The sequence below is a fragment of the Squalius cephalus genome (assembly GCF_949319135.1).
Source record: "Squalius cephalus genome assembly, chromosome: 25".
Taxonomy (NCBI): Eukaryota; Metazoa; Chordata; class Actinopteri; order Cypriniformes; family Leuciscidae; genus Squalius; species Squalius cephalus.
In genome coordinates this window covers 30,294,436-30,309,435 of record NC_137146.1, presented here as the reverse complement: position 1 = coordinate 30,309,435, position 15,000 = coordinate 30,294,436, and the positions used below count along the sequence as shown (strand labels likewise).

The 15,000-nt window shown below is 42.7% G+C and overlaps 1 protein-coding gene across 1 annotated transcript in view; it reads left to right on the top strand.

Annotated features, from left to right (window-relative positions):
* tgfbr1b (transforming growth factor, beta receptor 1 b) overlaps positions 1 to 15,000 on the top strand; it is a 69,102-nt gene that overhangs the window by 43,604 nt on the left and 10,498 nt on the right. Inside the window, exons 4-6 of the mRNA XM_079863173.1 lie at positions 9,617 to 9,847; positions 10,131 to 10,298; positions 14,420 to 14,576. Of these exons, the coding sequence (XP_079719299.1) occupies positions 9,617 to 9,847; positions 10,131 to 10,298; positions 14,420 to 14,576 (556 nt within the window). The remainder of the gene's footprint in view (positions 1 to 9,616; positions 9,848 to 10,130; positions 10,299 to 14,419; positions 14,577 to 15,000) is intronic.

The window sequence follows — 15,000 nt, the reverse complement described above, 5'->3', positions numbered from 1 at the left end:
AAAGACCTCATCTACGACATGACCACATCCGGCTCGGGCTCGGGTGAGTCTCGCTCACACACACACACACACACATACACACTCAAAGACCTCATCTACGACATGACCACATCCGGCTCGGGCTCGGGTGAGTCTCGCTCACACACACACACACACACACACACACACACACTCAAAGACCTCATCTACGACATGACCACATCCGGCTCGGGCTCGGGTGAGTCTCGCTCGCTCACACACACACACACACACACACACACACACACACACTCAAAGACCTCATCTACGACATGACCACATCCGGCTCGGGCTCGGGTGAGTCTCGCTCACACACACACACACACACACACACACACACACTCAAAGACCTCATCTACGACATGACCACATCCGGCTCGGGCTCGGGTGAGTCTCGCTCACACACACACACACACACACACACACACACACACACTCAAAGACCTCATCTACGACATGACCACATCCGGCTCGGGCTCGGGTGAGTCTCGCTCACACACACACACACACACACACACACACACTCAAAGACCTCATCTACGACATAACCACATCCGGCTCGGGCTCGGGTGAGTCTCGCTCACACACACACACACACACACACACACACACACACACTCAAAGACCTCATCTACGATATGACCACATCCGGCTCGGGCTCGGGTGAGTCTCGCTCACACACACACACACACACACACACACTCAAAGACCTCATCTACGACATGACCACATCCGGCTCGGGCTCGGGTGAGTCTCGCTCGCTCACACACACACACACACACACACACACACACACACACACACACACACTCAAAGACCTTATCTACGGCATGACCACATCCGGCTCGGGCTCGGGTGAGTCTCGCTCACACACACACACACACACACACACACACACACTCAAAGACCTCATCTACGACATGACCACATCCGGCTCGGGCTCGGGTGAGTCTCGCTCGCTCACACACACACACACACACACACACACACACACACACTCAAAGACCTCATCTACGACATGACCACATCCGGCTCGGGCTCGGGTGAGTCTCGCTCACACACACACACACACACACACACACACACACTCAAAGACCTCATCTACGACATGACCACATCCGGCTCGGGCTCGGGTGAGTCTCGCTCACACACACACACACACACACACACACACACACACACACACACTCAAAGACCTCATCTACGACATGACCACATCCGGCTCGGGCTCGGGTGAGTCTCGCTCACACACACACACACACACACACACACACACACACACTCAAAGACCTCATCTACGACATGACCACATCCGGCTCGGGCTCGGGTGAGTCTCGCTCACACACACACACACACACACACACACACACTCAAAGACCTCATCTACGACATAACCACATCCGGCTCGGGCTCGGGTGAGTCTCGCTCACACACACACACACACACACACACACACACACACACTCAAAGACCTCATCTACGATATGACCACATCCGGCTCGGGCTCGGGTGAGTCTCGCTCACACACACACACACACACACACACACTCAAAGACCTCATCTACGACATGACCACATCCGGCTCGGGCTCGGGTGAGTCTCGCTCGCTCACACACACACACACACACACACACACACACACACACACACACACACTCAAAGACCTTATCTACGGCATGACCACATCCGGCTCGGGCTCGGGTGAGTCTCGCTCGCTCACACACACACACACACACACACACACACACACACACACACACTCAAAGACCTTATCTACGGCATGACCACATCCGGCTCGGGCTCGGGTGAGTCTCGCTCACACTCTCACACACACACACACACACACACACACACACACACAATCAAAGATGACATGAGCACCGGCACGACAGAAAGCAACAAACTCTTATTTTAGTATTATTTATAAACCATTACAGTATTTATTCATATTTTTTAATGTCATTTTAAGTTGTAGTAGTTTTGTTATGTGCTTCCATGCTCTTCCATGCTTTGTTGTGTGGTTGCATGAGCACCGATGCGACAGAAAAACGTCTCGGTTACGAGTGGGTCTCTCAACACTGTGAATCTCGCTGTGGGAACACCTTTGGTGTGGACGAATGTCTGAAGCCCTGATACCAGCACGCCAATAGCGCTTAGCACCACCCTAAGCATACGTCACGCGTGCTTCATATCAGTGTGCTGTGCGCTATTCCTCAGATTCCATGACGAAGGAAGCACTAGTCAAGTCACAACAAACACGCTTTCCTACGGGCAACAGAAAAATCTGCTTCCTGAAGGAGTAAAATCTGAGGAATAGCAGCACACTAATATGAAGCACGCGTGACGTATGCTTAGGGTGGTGCTAAGCGCTATTGGCCAATCACATTGGCGTGCTGGTATCAGGGCTTCAGACATTCGTCCACACCAAAGGTGTTCCCACAGCGAGATTCGCAGTGTTGAGAGACCCATGAAAGGGAACAATGTTTAGTTTCATTTTAAATTTAGTTTTTTTTTTATGTGCTTTTGTCATTTTATTAGTGTTTTTTCTATATATTTTTTCATAGCTTTATTTTAATTGCAGTTTTAGTAAGGAGTTTATTTGTAAATTTTATAACAGCTTTATTTCAATGAACAGAACTGATTTTGACCAGTTTTATCTAACAATAGCAGCTCTGCTTTTAATGCGCGGGGCGATGTCGTGTTTGTCTAGTGTGTTCTCGGTCGTCAAGTCCTGCTTTTACGCCCAGATCTGATTCATACGAAACTCTTCCTGTGACTCCGGTTATTCTGGCTTCATTTACACTCTTTACCCTTCATATAATTACCTGTTAATCTTTCTAAACACCTGCGTCCTTTATGTGCGTGTGTGTTTACGTCTGCACGTCTGCTGTTCTCTTTGTTGTCTGGTTCGTGAATCATCCCTCTCTCCTTCCCTTTGTTTCGCTGTGTTTCTCCGGCAGGATTAAAGACTGTGTGTCGAGTGTACAGCGCCAGTTATTTTATTGGCACATCGTCAAGAAAGTTAAAAACAGGGTAAAGGCCTGTTCACACTGACACGAATGTTCGGCATGATTTTGTCTGTTCAGACCAGTGTGTAAACAGAGTGATGGTGTAAATTCACTAATACAGCGGTTACTCTGGAGCAATCCGTTTGTCACAGAGAAGAAAAGAAGACAACATTTATTTTGTATTTGCATCATAAAATACAAGAGAACTGGTTTTGAATTGTTCCTGTATTATTCACCAAAAGCACAAATCTTATTTACCCGACTGCACTCGGGCGTTCTTGTCGGTCTGAACAAACATAATAACAGCCGTTCATTCACATGATCATTTGTGTTATCCAGCCTTTTCACTAGAGCTTTTAGTCAATTTTGAAATCAACAAATGAACCATTTCTATTAACTTTAGTTAATAACCTTAGTTAATGTTACAGAAGGACTCTTACTGCACAGTGTCCATCTTTAATCATCTACACAAAGGCCATGTATTACAATTATAATGTATTACAGTGACGATAAAAAAGAGCTGAAATCGGAAGTTTCTGACTTGCGTTTCTGTCGGCTGCAGAACATTATCATCATCTCACGTCGCCAGCTTTAAATATGCCACTTCGCTGGATAACGAATGCATAGAAACGACCAGCTGGATATAAACCAATTAAAATAGATGGTAGCAATCGTGACATTAAACATTTGGGCCGGACTTGAACCGGCTTTAACCGTTTGAGGTTATAGTAATGTTAGTGGCAAACATACTGCTGTTCTCCACTAATGCAGCGTCTAGTTAACAGATTACTTTATAAAGATGTGAAAACATGTCCTGTACACCAGGGCTGGCAGAATGGCTGGAAGCTAAAATCAAATGTTTTTCTTAAATATTAGCAAAATTCTAATTATATTCTAATTCTAAAGGCAACACTTCATGTTAGAGGATAAAGTGCTGTATTGTCTCCTGTGTCCTCGAGCGAGCGCAACAAGCAAATATAAACCAAATCAAGCATCGCATCTTTTAATGAAATGAAATGACATTCACTTTTTAAAGTGCATTAACTTTTGAAACAATTGTTCTTGAATAAAATACAATTTCTTTAATATGCATGCAAGGACAATTGTTACAATAGTGCATAAAACTGTGTTTGTGTATCAGTAACCTGAGAGAACACACTTCAACACACAGCGTAATGAACTACATGAACACACAACAGCAAACTGACATTCAGAAACACTCACTTCTACTCTCTACATCTACAGATTGTTCTTTACAAACACCAGACGCTCAGCTTGATCTGAGCGCTTTCACACTCTCACACTCACACACACACACACACACACACACACACGCTGAGCGCTTTCTGTTGACAGTGTTTCCAGCTGGTGAAACACACACACTCACACACACACACTCAGCTCTGACCGATGTGCAGGTGAAGGTCAAGTGTGTCGTTGCCTCAGACTGAACATTTTCGTCAGAATGAAGAACCTTTTCCCGCCATTTTTCACATCAACAACTGCGCTGTACTGGATAAGCTAACATACAAACCGCGTCATTAACGACATCATCATGTCTCGCGCGCCTCTCGACACACCAGAAATTTCAATGCACGGATTTTGCATTTAAATGTGCAGTTTTTTAAAATAAATTCAACGAATATTTGAAATTCAAATTTGTATTTGACAGCTCTACTGTACACATATAGTTTACTCAACTCAACTTTTATTTATAAAGCACTTTCAAAACCATTAGAATGGACCAAAGTGCTGGCCATAAATAGTAAATAACTCTGTTGACACCAAATAAATCTTAAATGCATCTGAAGTGTCCGGCTCTGTGCAGACTCGTGTGTCAAAACAAACTCCACGAGGCGTCAGTGATGGTGTTCGCCTGTAGAGGGCGCTCTCGTACTGTATAATGACACACACCCTTCTCAACCGAAACACGGAAGAACTGTCGCTATGGATTTGTTCCAAGATCCGATTGTTCCAGCAATTGGTTATCAGTGGAACTACTCGCACACAAAAGTAGTGTGTGAAATGCTCACGTCACCGCCTAATCAGACACATGGGAACTGGAGCGAGGTCCACACACACACACACACACACACACACACACACACACATTCCCAGATGTCCCAGCCTTCCCTGACTCTTTCTTATGTCTAGTGAAGGACACAGTCCCCAGCTAACATAAATATGCTCGAAGAATGGTTTGCTAACAGTTACGAAAACATTATTTTCCAAATCTTCTTCCCAACGTTCAAAACATTCCGTTTTATCATTCTCCAAACATTATGGGAAAAATTATATAATATATTTAAAAAATGTTAGACAAACAAGTTTGTTAGATGTTAGACAAACTAAAACTTTTGAGAAAAATATTTTGCGCTAAGGCTTTTGAGAAGATTATTAAAGACCAGATAGCGCTGAGCGATCGTTCAGCTAATGTGACTGGAAGAGTGTTTGTTCAAGAACCTTGAGCCTTCCCTGTTTCCCTGTGGTTGAAACTCGGATAAAACGTGTCCAGACATCATGCAATCCTGAAAAATATCCTGAAAGAGCTTTGCCTTCCCACAGTTTTCTCTTTTGTCGATCTTTTCATTCTTTAAAGGTGTTTCTGCCACCGAGACAGTGCCATCAGTGTTTGTGAAGTCTCTCACAGTCAACTCTTGATTCTGAGGAATAGTTCACATGAAACTGATAATCCTGTAATTACTCGCCCTCACGCCGTTCCAAACCCATGATTTGTGTTCATCGTCAAGCACAAAGTAAGATATTTTTAATATTCTTTTTGTCAGTCCATTGAAAGTTTCTGAAGTGCCAAAGTTATATGAATCAAGTAGTTTCATCTCTTCTGAAGAGACACAAATGCTTTATATGATAAACAGATTTGATTCAGACTTTAAACACAGATCGACACACACACACACACACACACACACACACACACACACACACACACACACACACACACACACGGAGCTCATCAAATATGGCAAACGCTAGTGTGATGCGAGAGAACAAACGTCATTCTGATTGTGAAAATTGTGGATGCATGGACAGAAATCTCTCAGGTTTCATTAAAATATCCTTCTTTGTGTTTCGAAGATGGACTAAGTCTAATGGGTTTAAGAGCGACTTGAGGGAATAATTGATGAGAGAATTTACACTTTTGGCTGAACTATCCCTTTAAAGGTGACATATTCTGCCTCTTTTCACAAGATGTAATATAACTGGGCGTCCCCAGAATGTGTCTGTGAAATTTCAGCTCAAAATACCAGATCATTTATTATAGCTTGTCAAATTTGCCCCTTTTTGGGTGTGAGCAAAAACTCGCCGTTTTTGTGTGTCCCTTTAAATGCAAATGAGCTTTAGCTCCGCCTCCGTTCAGAAGAGGGCGGAGTCTTTACACGAGCTTCAGAAACTCCGGCAATAACAGAACAGGCCAATCTCCCTCATCCAGAATCCCAGAATAACCAGGAGCGAGTGCAGCCTTACGGAGAGACTCAGGAAGAGCTTCTGAATGTTAGCGGAGACATTTCTGTAGTTGTTGTGGAGTTACACTGATCATCTCATCATCATGTTTAACTTCTCCACAAGTGTCCACAGTTCCTGAGGTCTTTATAAGACAGCGGTGACATGTTCTGGTCAATAGTGTTCAGTGCTCGTCTGTGCTCAACCACAGAACAGCTTCAGGCTCTGCTGGATCTTCATCAGTGCGCTAGAACTGGTCTCTGTTGGCGATCGCGAAACTAAATGTTTTCTGTGTTGGTAGAAGCACCGGATTACAGCACTCACACACGGGAGAAGTCAGATTTTCATGATATGTCCCCTTTAATGGATAGGGATAGGCATTTTAAAAGATGACTGTTGGACTATTTTAATTAGACAGCATTTAAGAAGCAAAAAACCGGTGTGAAGCGTAAAACTCCAGGCGAAGGCGTGTGTGTGTGTGTGTGTGTGTGTGTGTGTGTGTGTGTGTGTGTGTGAATGAGTGGCTGTAATGACGGCGCTTGAACCGGGATGAAGACACAACTCCTCCTGAGTGTGTTACAGTGCACATCACACAAACTACACACTTCACACACATATAAGGCCTGTTTCCTGTGTTCTCCCAGTTGTGTGATTTCTTAATGCACGTCTGGTGTCTGGTACATGTAGTTTGACTGGGTCTCGATGTGGCACCACTCGTCTGTGTGTGTGTGTGAGAGTGTGTGACGTGACATAACCTCGTGTGTGAGTCACACCCGTGTGTGTTCTCCGTCTGTCTGCCTGACCGTCTCGGTCTTCTGCAGATTCAACAGTGTTTGAATGTGTGTGTGTGTATAACTGGAATTGGTGTTTGGATGTGTGTGTGTGTGTGTGTGTAACTGGAATTGGTGTTTGGATGTGTGTGTGTGTAACTGGAATTGGTGTTTGGATGTGTGTGTGTAACTGAAACGGACAGCCCACACATTCTCCCAGTCCTTCTCATGGTTTCAGATATTTCTGAGCCGCTGGTGTGTGTGTGTGTGTGTGTGTGTGTGTGTGTGTGTGTGTGTGTGTGTGTGTGTGTGTGTGTGTGTGTGTGTGTGTGTTCTCAACATCTTCAGCCCTTCTGTTGTCCATGACCCGATTCAAAGGCTCTTCACCCCTGATGGATTTGATCGACTAGTCTTTAACAATTTCTACCCAGTAAAACACTTTAAAGCATGGCGTAACTACACTGACAAAGATAACTCAAAATCCTCATAACAGTTTGCACTAACACATTTACTGCCACTGCTCTGTACAACTCACCTGTTATTATCAAGTAAAATGTACTGTTGAACTTAACATTCATAATATAATTAAGTAAATATGAATTAATTATCTTTAATTTATTTAATTTTACTTAACTTAGTTAAGTAGATTTGACTTAACTCTATAAGTATATCCAACTAGATTAACTTTATGCTCAAATAATATAATACTGAATTAAACCGTTATTAAAGTGAATGCTTTACTTAAAAACATCTAAGTAAATAATACAATAGATGTAGACTCTATATCTGCATAATAGAAGTAATGCGAACACACTCCTCAATACTTGGTACACAATAACAGTAACATTCGTTAGATCGTTTCTGAGTATGAATGTGTCATTTTTAGTAGAAAATGAATCCAGATGTCACAAAATGGCAAGTTACTAATCCTAACAACAAAATCAATGATAAATCAGTGTAAATACAGCTGGAAAACAGTGAAAAACCAACCTCATTAATTATTCATGCCCCAGTGCATGATGGGAACCAGTATCCGAAAAGTTGAGTTGGTTTTACTTAATTTTATATCGTTGATATTTCTGGTTTAATTTCTACATGTTTGAATTGAGTACTTATATAGAATTTACTTTTTTGTGTGTTTTTGTTTTTGCCTGAACTAACTTTTTCATTTTTTTTTTTTTTTTTTTTTTCTGTAGCATTTACAGTATTTCACCACAGAATCATTTTTATCAGTGTAGAAACATGTATATTCTTCATAAAATGCCCATAGAGTTGTAAGATTGGATTAATTTACTGACTTTTAGAAACCAGGTCTAGAAATCACACTTTTAGAGTTATCACACCATATATCCATGTTCTCCCAAAGCAGACTCTGGTCTGATGTCCTTCTGCTGATGTGTGACTGGTCAGATCGGTCTTGCACCGTCAGATTGCTGAGGGAACCGAGGCTTCACCAGTGTTACACTGTCATGATGACTCAGTCTGGGAAGATCCGGTGTAACTTCACACGGACTTTGAGTAACATTAATAGAACATTCGTTCAGAGTTATCTGGTCTTTAATAATGTTCTTAAAATGTTATATTTATAGATCATTCATCTATGTCTAACGTGTGTGTGTGTGTGTGTGTGTGTGTGTGTTTGTATACAATAGCGAAGATTAAAAAGCATTTGGTTAACAGAAAATACATTATTATTTCATCCTCCATTTTTTGATGTTCTTTGTACTGTATTGATACTAAAATTGTACTAAAACATATTTTTGGTAATGAGGATGAAAGAGGGAGGGAGGAGATTTAGTTTCAATAAGAAATGAATGTATGAAATCCAAATTTTATAATATATATATATATATATATATATATATATATATATATATACAAATACATATAGATATAGATATAGATATACAGGTGCTGGTCATAAAATTAGAATATCATCAAAAAGTTGATTTATTTCAAGAATTCAACTTAACAGGTGAAACTAATATATTATATAGACTCATTACATGCAAAGTGAGATATTTCAAGCCTTTATTTGTTATAATTTTGATGATTATGGCTTACAGCTTATGAAACCCACGAAATAATCTGGTTAATTTCTCTAGTATAAGCTCTGAATGGCCAGTAACTTAAACATTTAGTAGCCAAATTGGCCGGTGAATGAAAAAGAGAACCCCTGTGACTGTGGAAGTAAACGTGTCCCGTGTGACTGTGAGAGTAAACGTGTCCCCTGTGACTGTGAGAGTAAACGTGTCCCGTGTGACTGTGAGAGTAAACGTGTCCCCTGTGACTGTGAGAGTAAACGTGTCCCGTGTGACTGTGGAAGTAAACGTGTCCCCTGTCCCCCGTGTCCCCCAGGCCTGCCGCTGCTGGTGCAGAGGACGATCGCGCGCACCATCATCCTGCAGGAGAGCATCGGGAAGGGCCGGTTCGGGGAGGTGTGGCGGGGCAAGTGGAGGGGCGAGGAGGTGGCCGTGAAGATCTTCTCCTCCAGGGAGGAGCGCTCCTGGTTCCGGGAGGCCGAGATCTACCAGACCGTCATGCTGCGCCACGAGAACATACTGGGCTTCATCGCCGCAGACAACAAGGGTCAGGGAGCGCTGCTGCATGCTGGGATGTGTGGATGGCACTGATGCATGCTGGGATGTGTGGATGACACTGATGTATGCTGGGATGTGTGGATGGCACTGATGCATGCTGGGATGTGTGGATGGCACTGATGCATGCTGGGATGTGTGGATGACACTGATGCATGCTGGGATGTGTGGATGGCACTGATGCATGCTGGGATGTGTGGATGGCACTGATGCATGCTGGGATGAGTGGATGACTCCTGTGTTTGCTGATGTAATCTGTGTTTTCTCCCGGTCAGATAACGGCACCTGGACGCAGCTGTGGCTGGTGTCGGACTACCATGAGCACGGCTCGCTGTTCGACTACCTGAACCGCTACACAGTGACGGTGGAGGGCATGATCAAGCTGTCTCTGTCCACCGCCAGCGGCCTGGCACACCTGCACATGGAGATCGTGGGCACGCAAGGTACCTGTGCTCACCTGTGCTCACCCTCACCTGTGTTCACCTGTGCTCACCCTCACCTGTGTTCACCCTCACCTGTGCTCACCCTCACCTGTGTTCACCTGTGCTCACCCTCACCTGTGTTCACCTGTGCTCACCCTCACCTGTGTTCACCCTCACCTGTGCTCACCCTCACCTGTGTTCACCTGTGCTCACCCTCACCTGTGCTCACCCTCACCTGTGTTCACCTGTGCTCACCCTCACCTGTGTTCACCCTCACCTGTACTCACCTGTGCTCACCCTCACCTGTGCTCACCCTCACCTGTGTTCACCTGTGCTCACCCTCACCTGTGTTCACCCTCACCTGTGCTCACCCTCACCCGTGTTCACCTGTGCTCACCCTCACCTGTGTTCACCTGTGCTCACCCTCACCTGTGTTCACCTGTGCTCACCCTCACCTGTGCTCACCCTCACCTGTGTTCACCTGTGCTTACCCTCACCTGTGCTCACCTGTGTTCACCTGTGCTCACCCTCACCTGTGCTCACCCTCACCTGTGTTCACCTGTGCTTACCCTCACCTGTGCTCACCTGTGTTCACCTGTGCTCACCCTCACCTGTGCTCACCCTCACCTGTGTTCACCTGTGTTCACCTGTGTTCACCCTCACCTGTGCTCACCCTCACCTGTGTTCACCTGTGCTCACCCTCACCTGTGCTCACCCTCACCTGTGTTCACCTGTGCTCACCCTTACCTGTGTTCACCTGTGCTCACCCTCACCTGTGCTCACCCTCACCTGTGTTCACCTGTGCTAACCCTCACCTGTGCTAACCCTCACCTGTGTTCACCTGTGCTCACCCTCACCTGTGTTCACCCTCACCTGTGCTCACCCTCACCTGTGTTCACCTGTGCTCACCCTCACCTGTGCTCACCCTCACCTGTGCTCACCCTCACCTGTGTTCACCTGTGCTCACCCTCACCTGTGTTCACCTGTGCTCACCCTCACCTGTGCTCACCCTCACCTGTGTTCACCTGTGCTAACCCTCACCTGTGCTAACCCTCACCTGTGTTCACCTGTGCTCACCCTCACCTGTGTTCACCCTCACCTGTGCTCACCCTCACCTGTGTTCACCTGTGTTCACCCTCACCTGTGTTCACCCTCACCTGTGTTTACCTGTGTTCACCCTCACCTGTGTTCACCCTCACCTGTGTTCACCTGTGTTCAACTGTGCATGTTAATACGTTAAATCAGACTAGCAACATTAAAACATTATATCAATGTGCTAAACCATGTTATAATCATGTTAACAACGCATTAAATCAGGCTAGAAACATGATAAAACATGTTAATAATGCGTTAAATCAGGCTAGCAGCGTTAAAACATGATATTAATGTCCTAAGCCATGTTATAAACATGTTAACAATACGTTAAATCAGGCTAGCAACATGTAAAAACAATCAATGTGCTAAACCATGTTATAATCATGTCAATGCATTAAATCCCGCTAGAAACATGTTAAAGCATGTTAATAACGTGTTAAATCAGGCTAGCAACATTAATACATGATATCAATATGTTAAACCATGTTATAAACATGTTAACAATGTGTTAAATCAGGCTAGTAACATGTTAAAACATGTTAGCATTAACAATGTGTTAAATCAGGCTAGCAATATTTTAAAATGTTAACAAAGCAATAAATCAGGCTAGCAATGTTTAAACATGTTAACCGCGTTAAATCAGGCTAGCAATGTTAAAACATGATATCAGTGTGCTAAGCCATATTATAAACATGTTAACGTGTTAAATCAGGCTAGCAACATGCTGGTCTGTTTTTTTGAATGCATTTGAGTGTGACTCCATCAGCCCTTCAGCTCATCGAGACACCAGTGGCTCCAGCGAGCTTCTGTTCATTTAAATTACATATAAAAATAGTACTTTGAGTAAACGTCTGCCTCTTGAAGTCCAGATCGCAGCGTTTCTGCTTGATGTAGACGTCTTCGTCTCAGTCGAGAGTAGTTGATGGGGTTTTGCGAGTTGTTTGTTGTTAAGGCCAGCTTCATTCACCGGCGTGGCAGCTTTATTACACTGGTATAATTGAGACATAATGCTCCGTTAAATGAGACTCTATAAGAGAGTCACAGGCAAGCTCTTGGAGATCACTTCAGCTCGCTCTATTACACTATTGCAGCTATAAACAAGCTTTCATTTGTTTATGCAAGTAATGCATTATAAGGCAATGAATTATATATTTTCAAACCCTGACCATAAGTAATATTCAGCTCATGTTCTGCCGGTATACTGTGGTAATGCTGAGGTGTTAAACAACAGGGTATTACCATGGTACAGCATCAGAATTCAGCTTTGATCACAGCAATACATTACACTTTACTATATATGCACATAGAAAACAGCTGATTTACATTTAAATAATATTTCACTGTTATTTCTGATCAAATAAATGCAGCTTTGATGAGCAGAAGAGACTCTCAATAAATATCAGTATGCAGAAAGCCATGCTGCAACATCGCTACCTGTACCAAATCAAAATAACATTGGATTATAATATTACATGTCTATGAAAACATGTAAAAAAAAAAAAAAAAGTTTTACGATACTACATGCAGACTATTGAGAAACTGTTTCAGGCCTCACTTCACCCTCTGGTGCTCTTCGCGTGTCGGTCAAGAATGACAGAATTATTATTTTTTTTAATTTATGAAAGGAATGTACTATATTTTAGTTTGATAATGTTTTTTTTTATTTAGTATTTTGTTTTTAGGGGATTTTATGGCACTACATTATATTTACACTGTATTTATAATCCATTTATTCCCTTTTTGAGCATAGACCAAAATTTTTAATTTCCAGCTTAAACTGTGGTAAATCTTGAATGCTTTAAAGCACAGACTGAAGTTTGATCTCTGTTCAAAGACGACACTTGGCAGATTATTGCTGAAGTGAAAAAAGTTTTAAAAAGTCAACTTAAAAAAGGTTACAGAATTGTACGTTAATTGTTATGAAAAATGCACAAAAATACTATTTTCAATTTTTATATGAAATATCAATTTTAAAAAACACGTTTTACTCTAAAACCACAAATCTAAACAAGTTGTGTTCCAAATTTGAGAACATCTATCTGCAGTACCAAACGCTTCCACTAGAGGAAATTTGTCCAATGCTAAATTTGTCCCAGACTTTGTCCAATGCTCTGTCCAAAATTATTTATGAACATTATTTTATATAAAATATATATTTTATGAAACAAGTTAAACTCTAAAACGGCTAGAAAATCAAAAACTCCACTGGACACACACAGGTTTGATTTGTTATTTGCAGTTGAGTTTCTCTCCCAATAGTACAAGCACACACATGCACACACACACTTATTATTTTAATCACATACAAACCACACTCAGACATCCATACCAACACACCCACACAATTATCCTTGCATAATTTATCCAATTGGCTCTATAATATGCCGAAGCAGAAAACAGGAATAAAGCGAGTTTTTGCTTTATAGACCAAACCTGAAGAAATGGCATCATCTGGTAAAAAATAGTAAAACTGTAAATGTTTGAAGCCTTGCCAACAGAATGAAAGCCTTCTAACAAATATTGCATAATTTTATAGTTAAATTGTCCTAGGATTAAAAATAGCAGTTTTAATGGGTTTCAATGGGGACATTTGTGTCCAAAAGGCGCTGAGAGGAACTATTGTGTGTTGCTAGTGCAAAATAGATGTTTTAAAGGAAATGGTGGTGAAATAGTAAAATTACAATAAAAATGCACACCTGTGCCAAATTTTATGCAGTTAGCATTAACACAGGCAAAGTGGTCAACAAAACTAAACTGAAAAAGACCGTCATCATCTGAAACACAGATAAAGACGCGTGACGCGTGAGAACGGGCCTGAGCTTCGGTTGATCATATCTGATGAGCTCTAGATGTGTTCCTGAGTTCATCTGTGGATTAAATCTGTTCGTCACATAAAGCAGTCGTGGCTCTTCCGGAGACTGAACCGCTCTAAAGTTGTGCTTTGATCAAAATCTCTCAGATTCCATTAAAGTTCTCTCAGTTGTGAAGGTGAAGGATGGCACTCTTCTGCTCAGCCTGTAATCTGGTGTTCCTGCGTTTGCTTCCAGGAAAGCCTGCTATCGCCCACCGGGATCTGAAGTCCAAGAACATCCTGGTGAAGAAGAACGGCACGTGTTGCATCGCAGACCTGGGATTGGCCGTCCGCCACGACTCCGCCACCGACACCATCGACATCGCGCCCAATCACAGAGTGGGAACCAAGCGGTGCGTTCTCCCATCTCTCTTTCACTCTTCGGCTCTTTGTCTACCCACAATGCATTCAAAACCCAAGCAGTGAAATGAAGAAGGTACACCAGTCAAACGGTTTGGATCGGTAAGATTTTCAATGTGTCTGAAAGAGTCTCTTCTGCTCAAAGCTGCGCTTAAAATACAGTAAAACAGTGAAATATTATTATAATGTAAATCAGCTGTTCTCTATGTGAATATACAGTAAAGTGTAATTTATTCCTGTGATCAAAGCTTTATATTCATCAAACAATCCCGAAATAAAAATCTAATAACTGTGTTCAACACTGATAATAATCATACATGTTTCTTGATCATCAGATCATCATATTAGAGTGATTTCTGAAGGATCATGTGACTCTGAAGACTGGAGTAATGATGCTGAACATTCAGCTTTGATCAC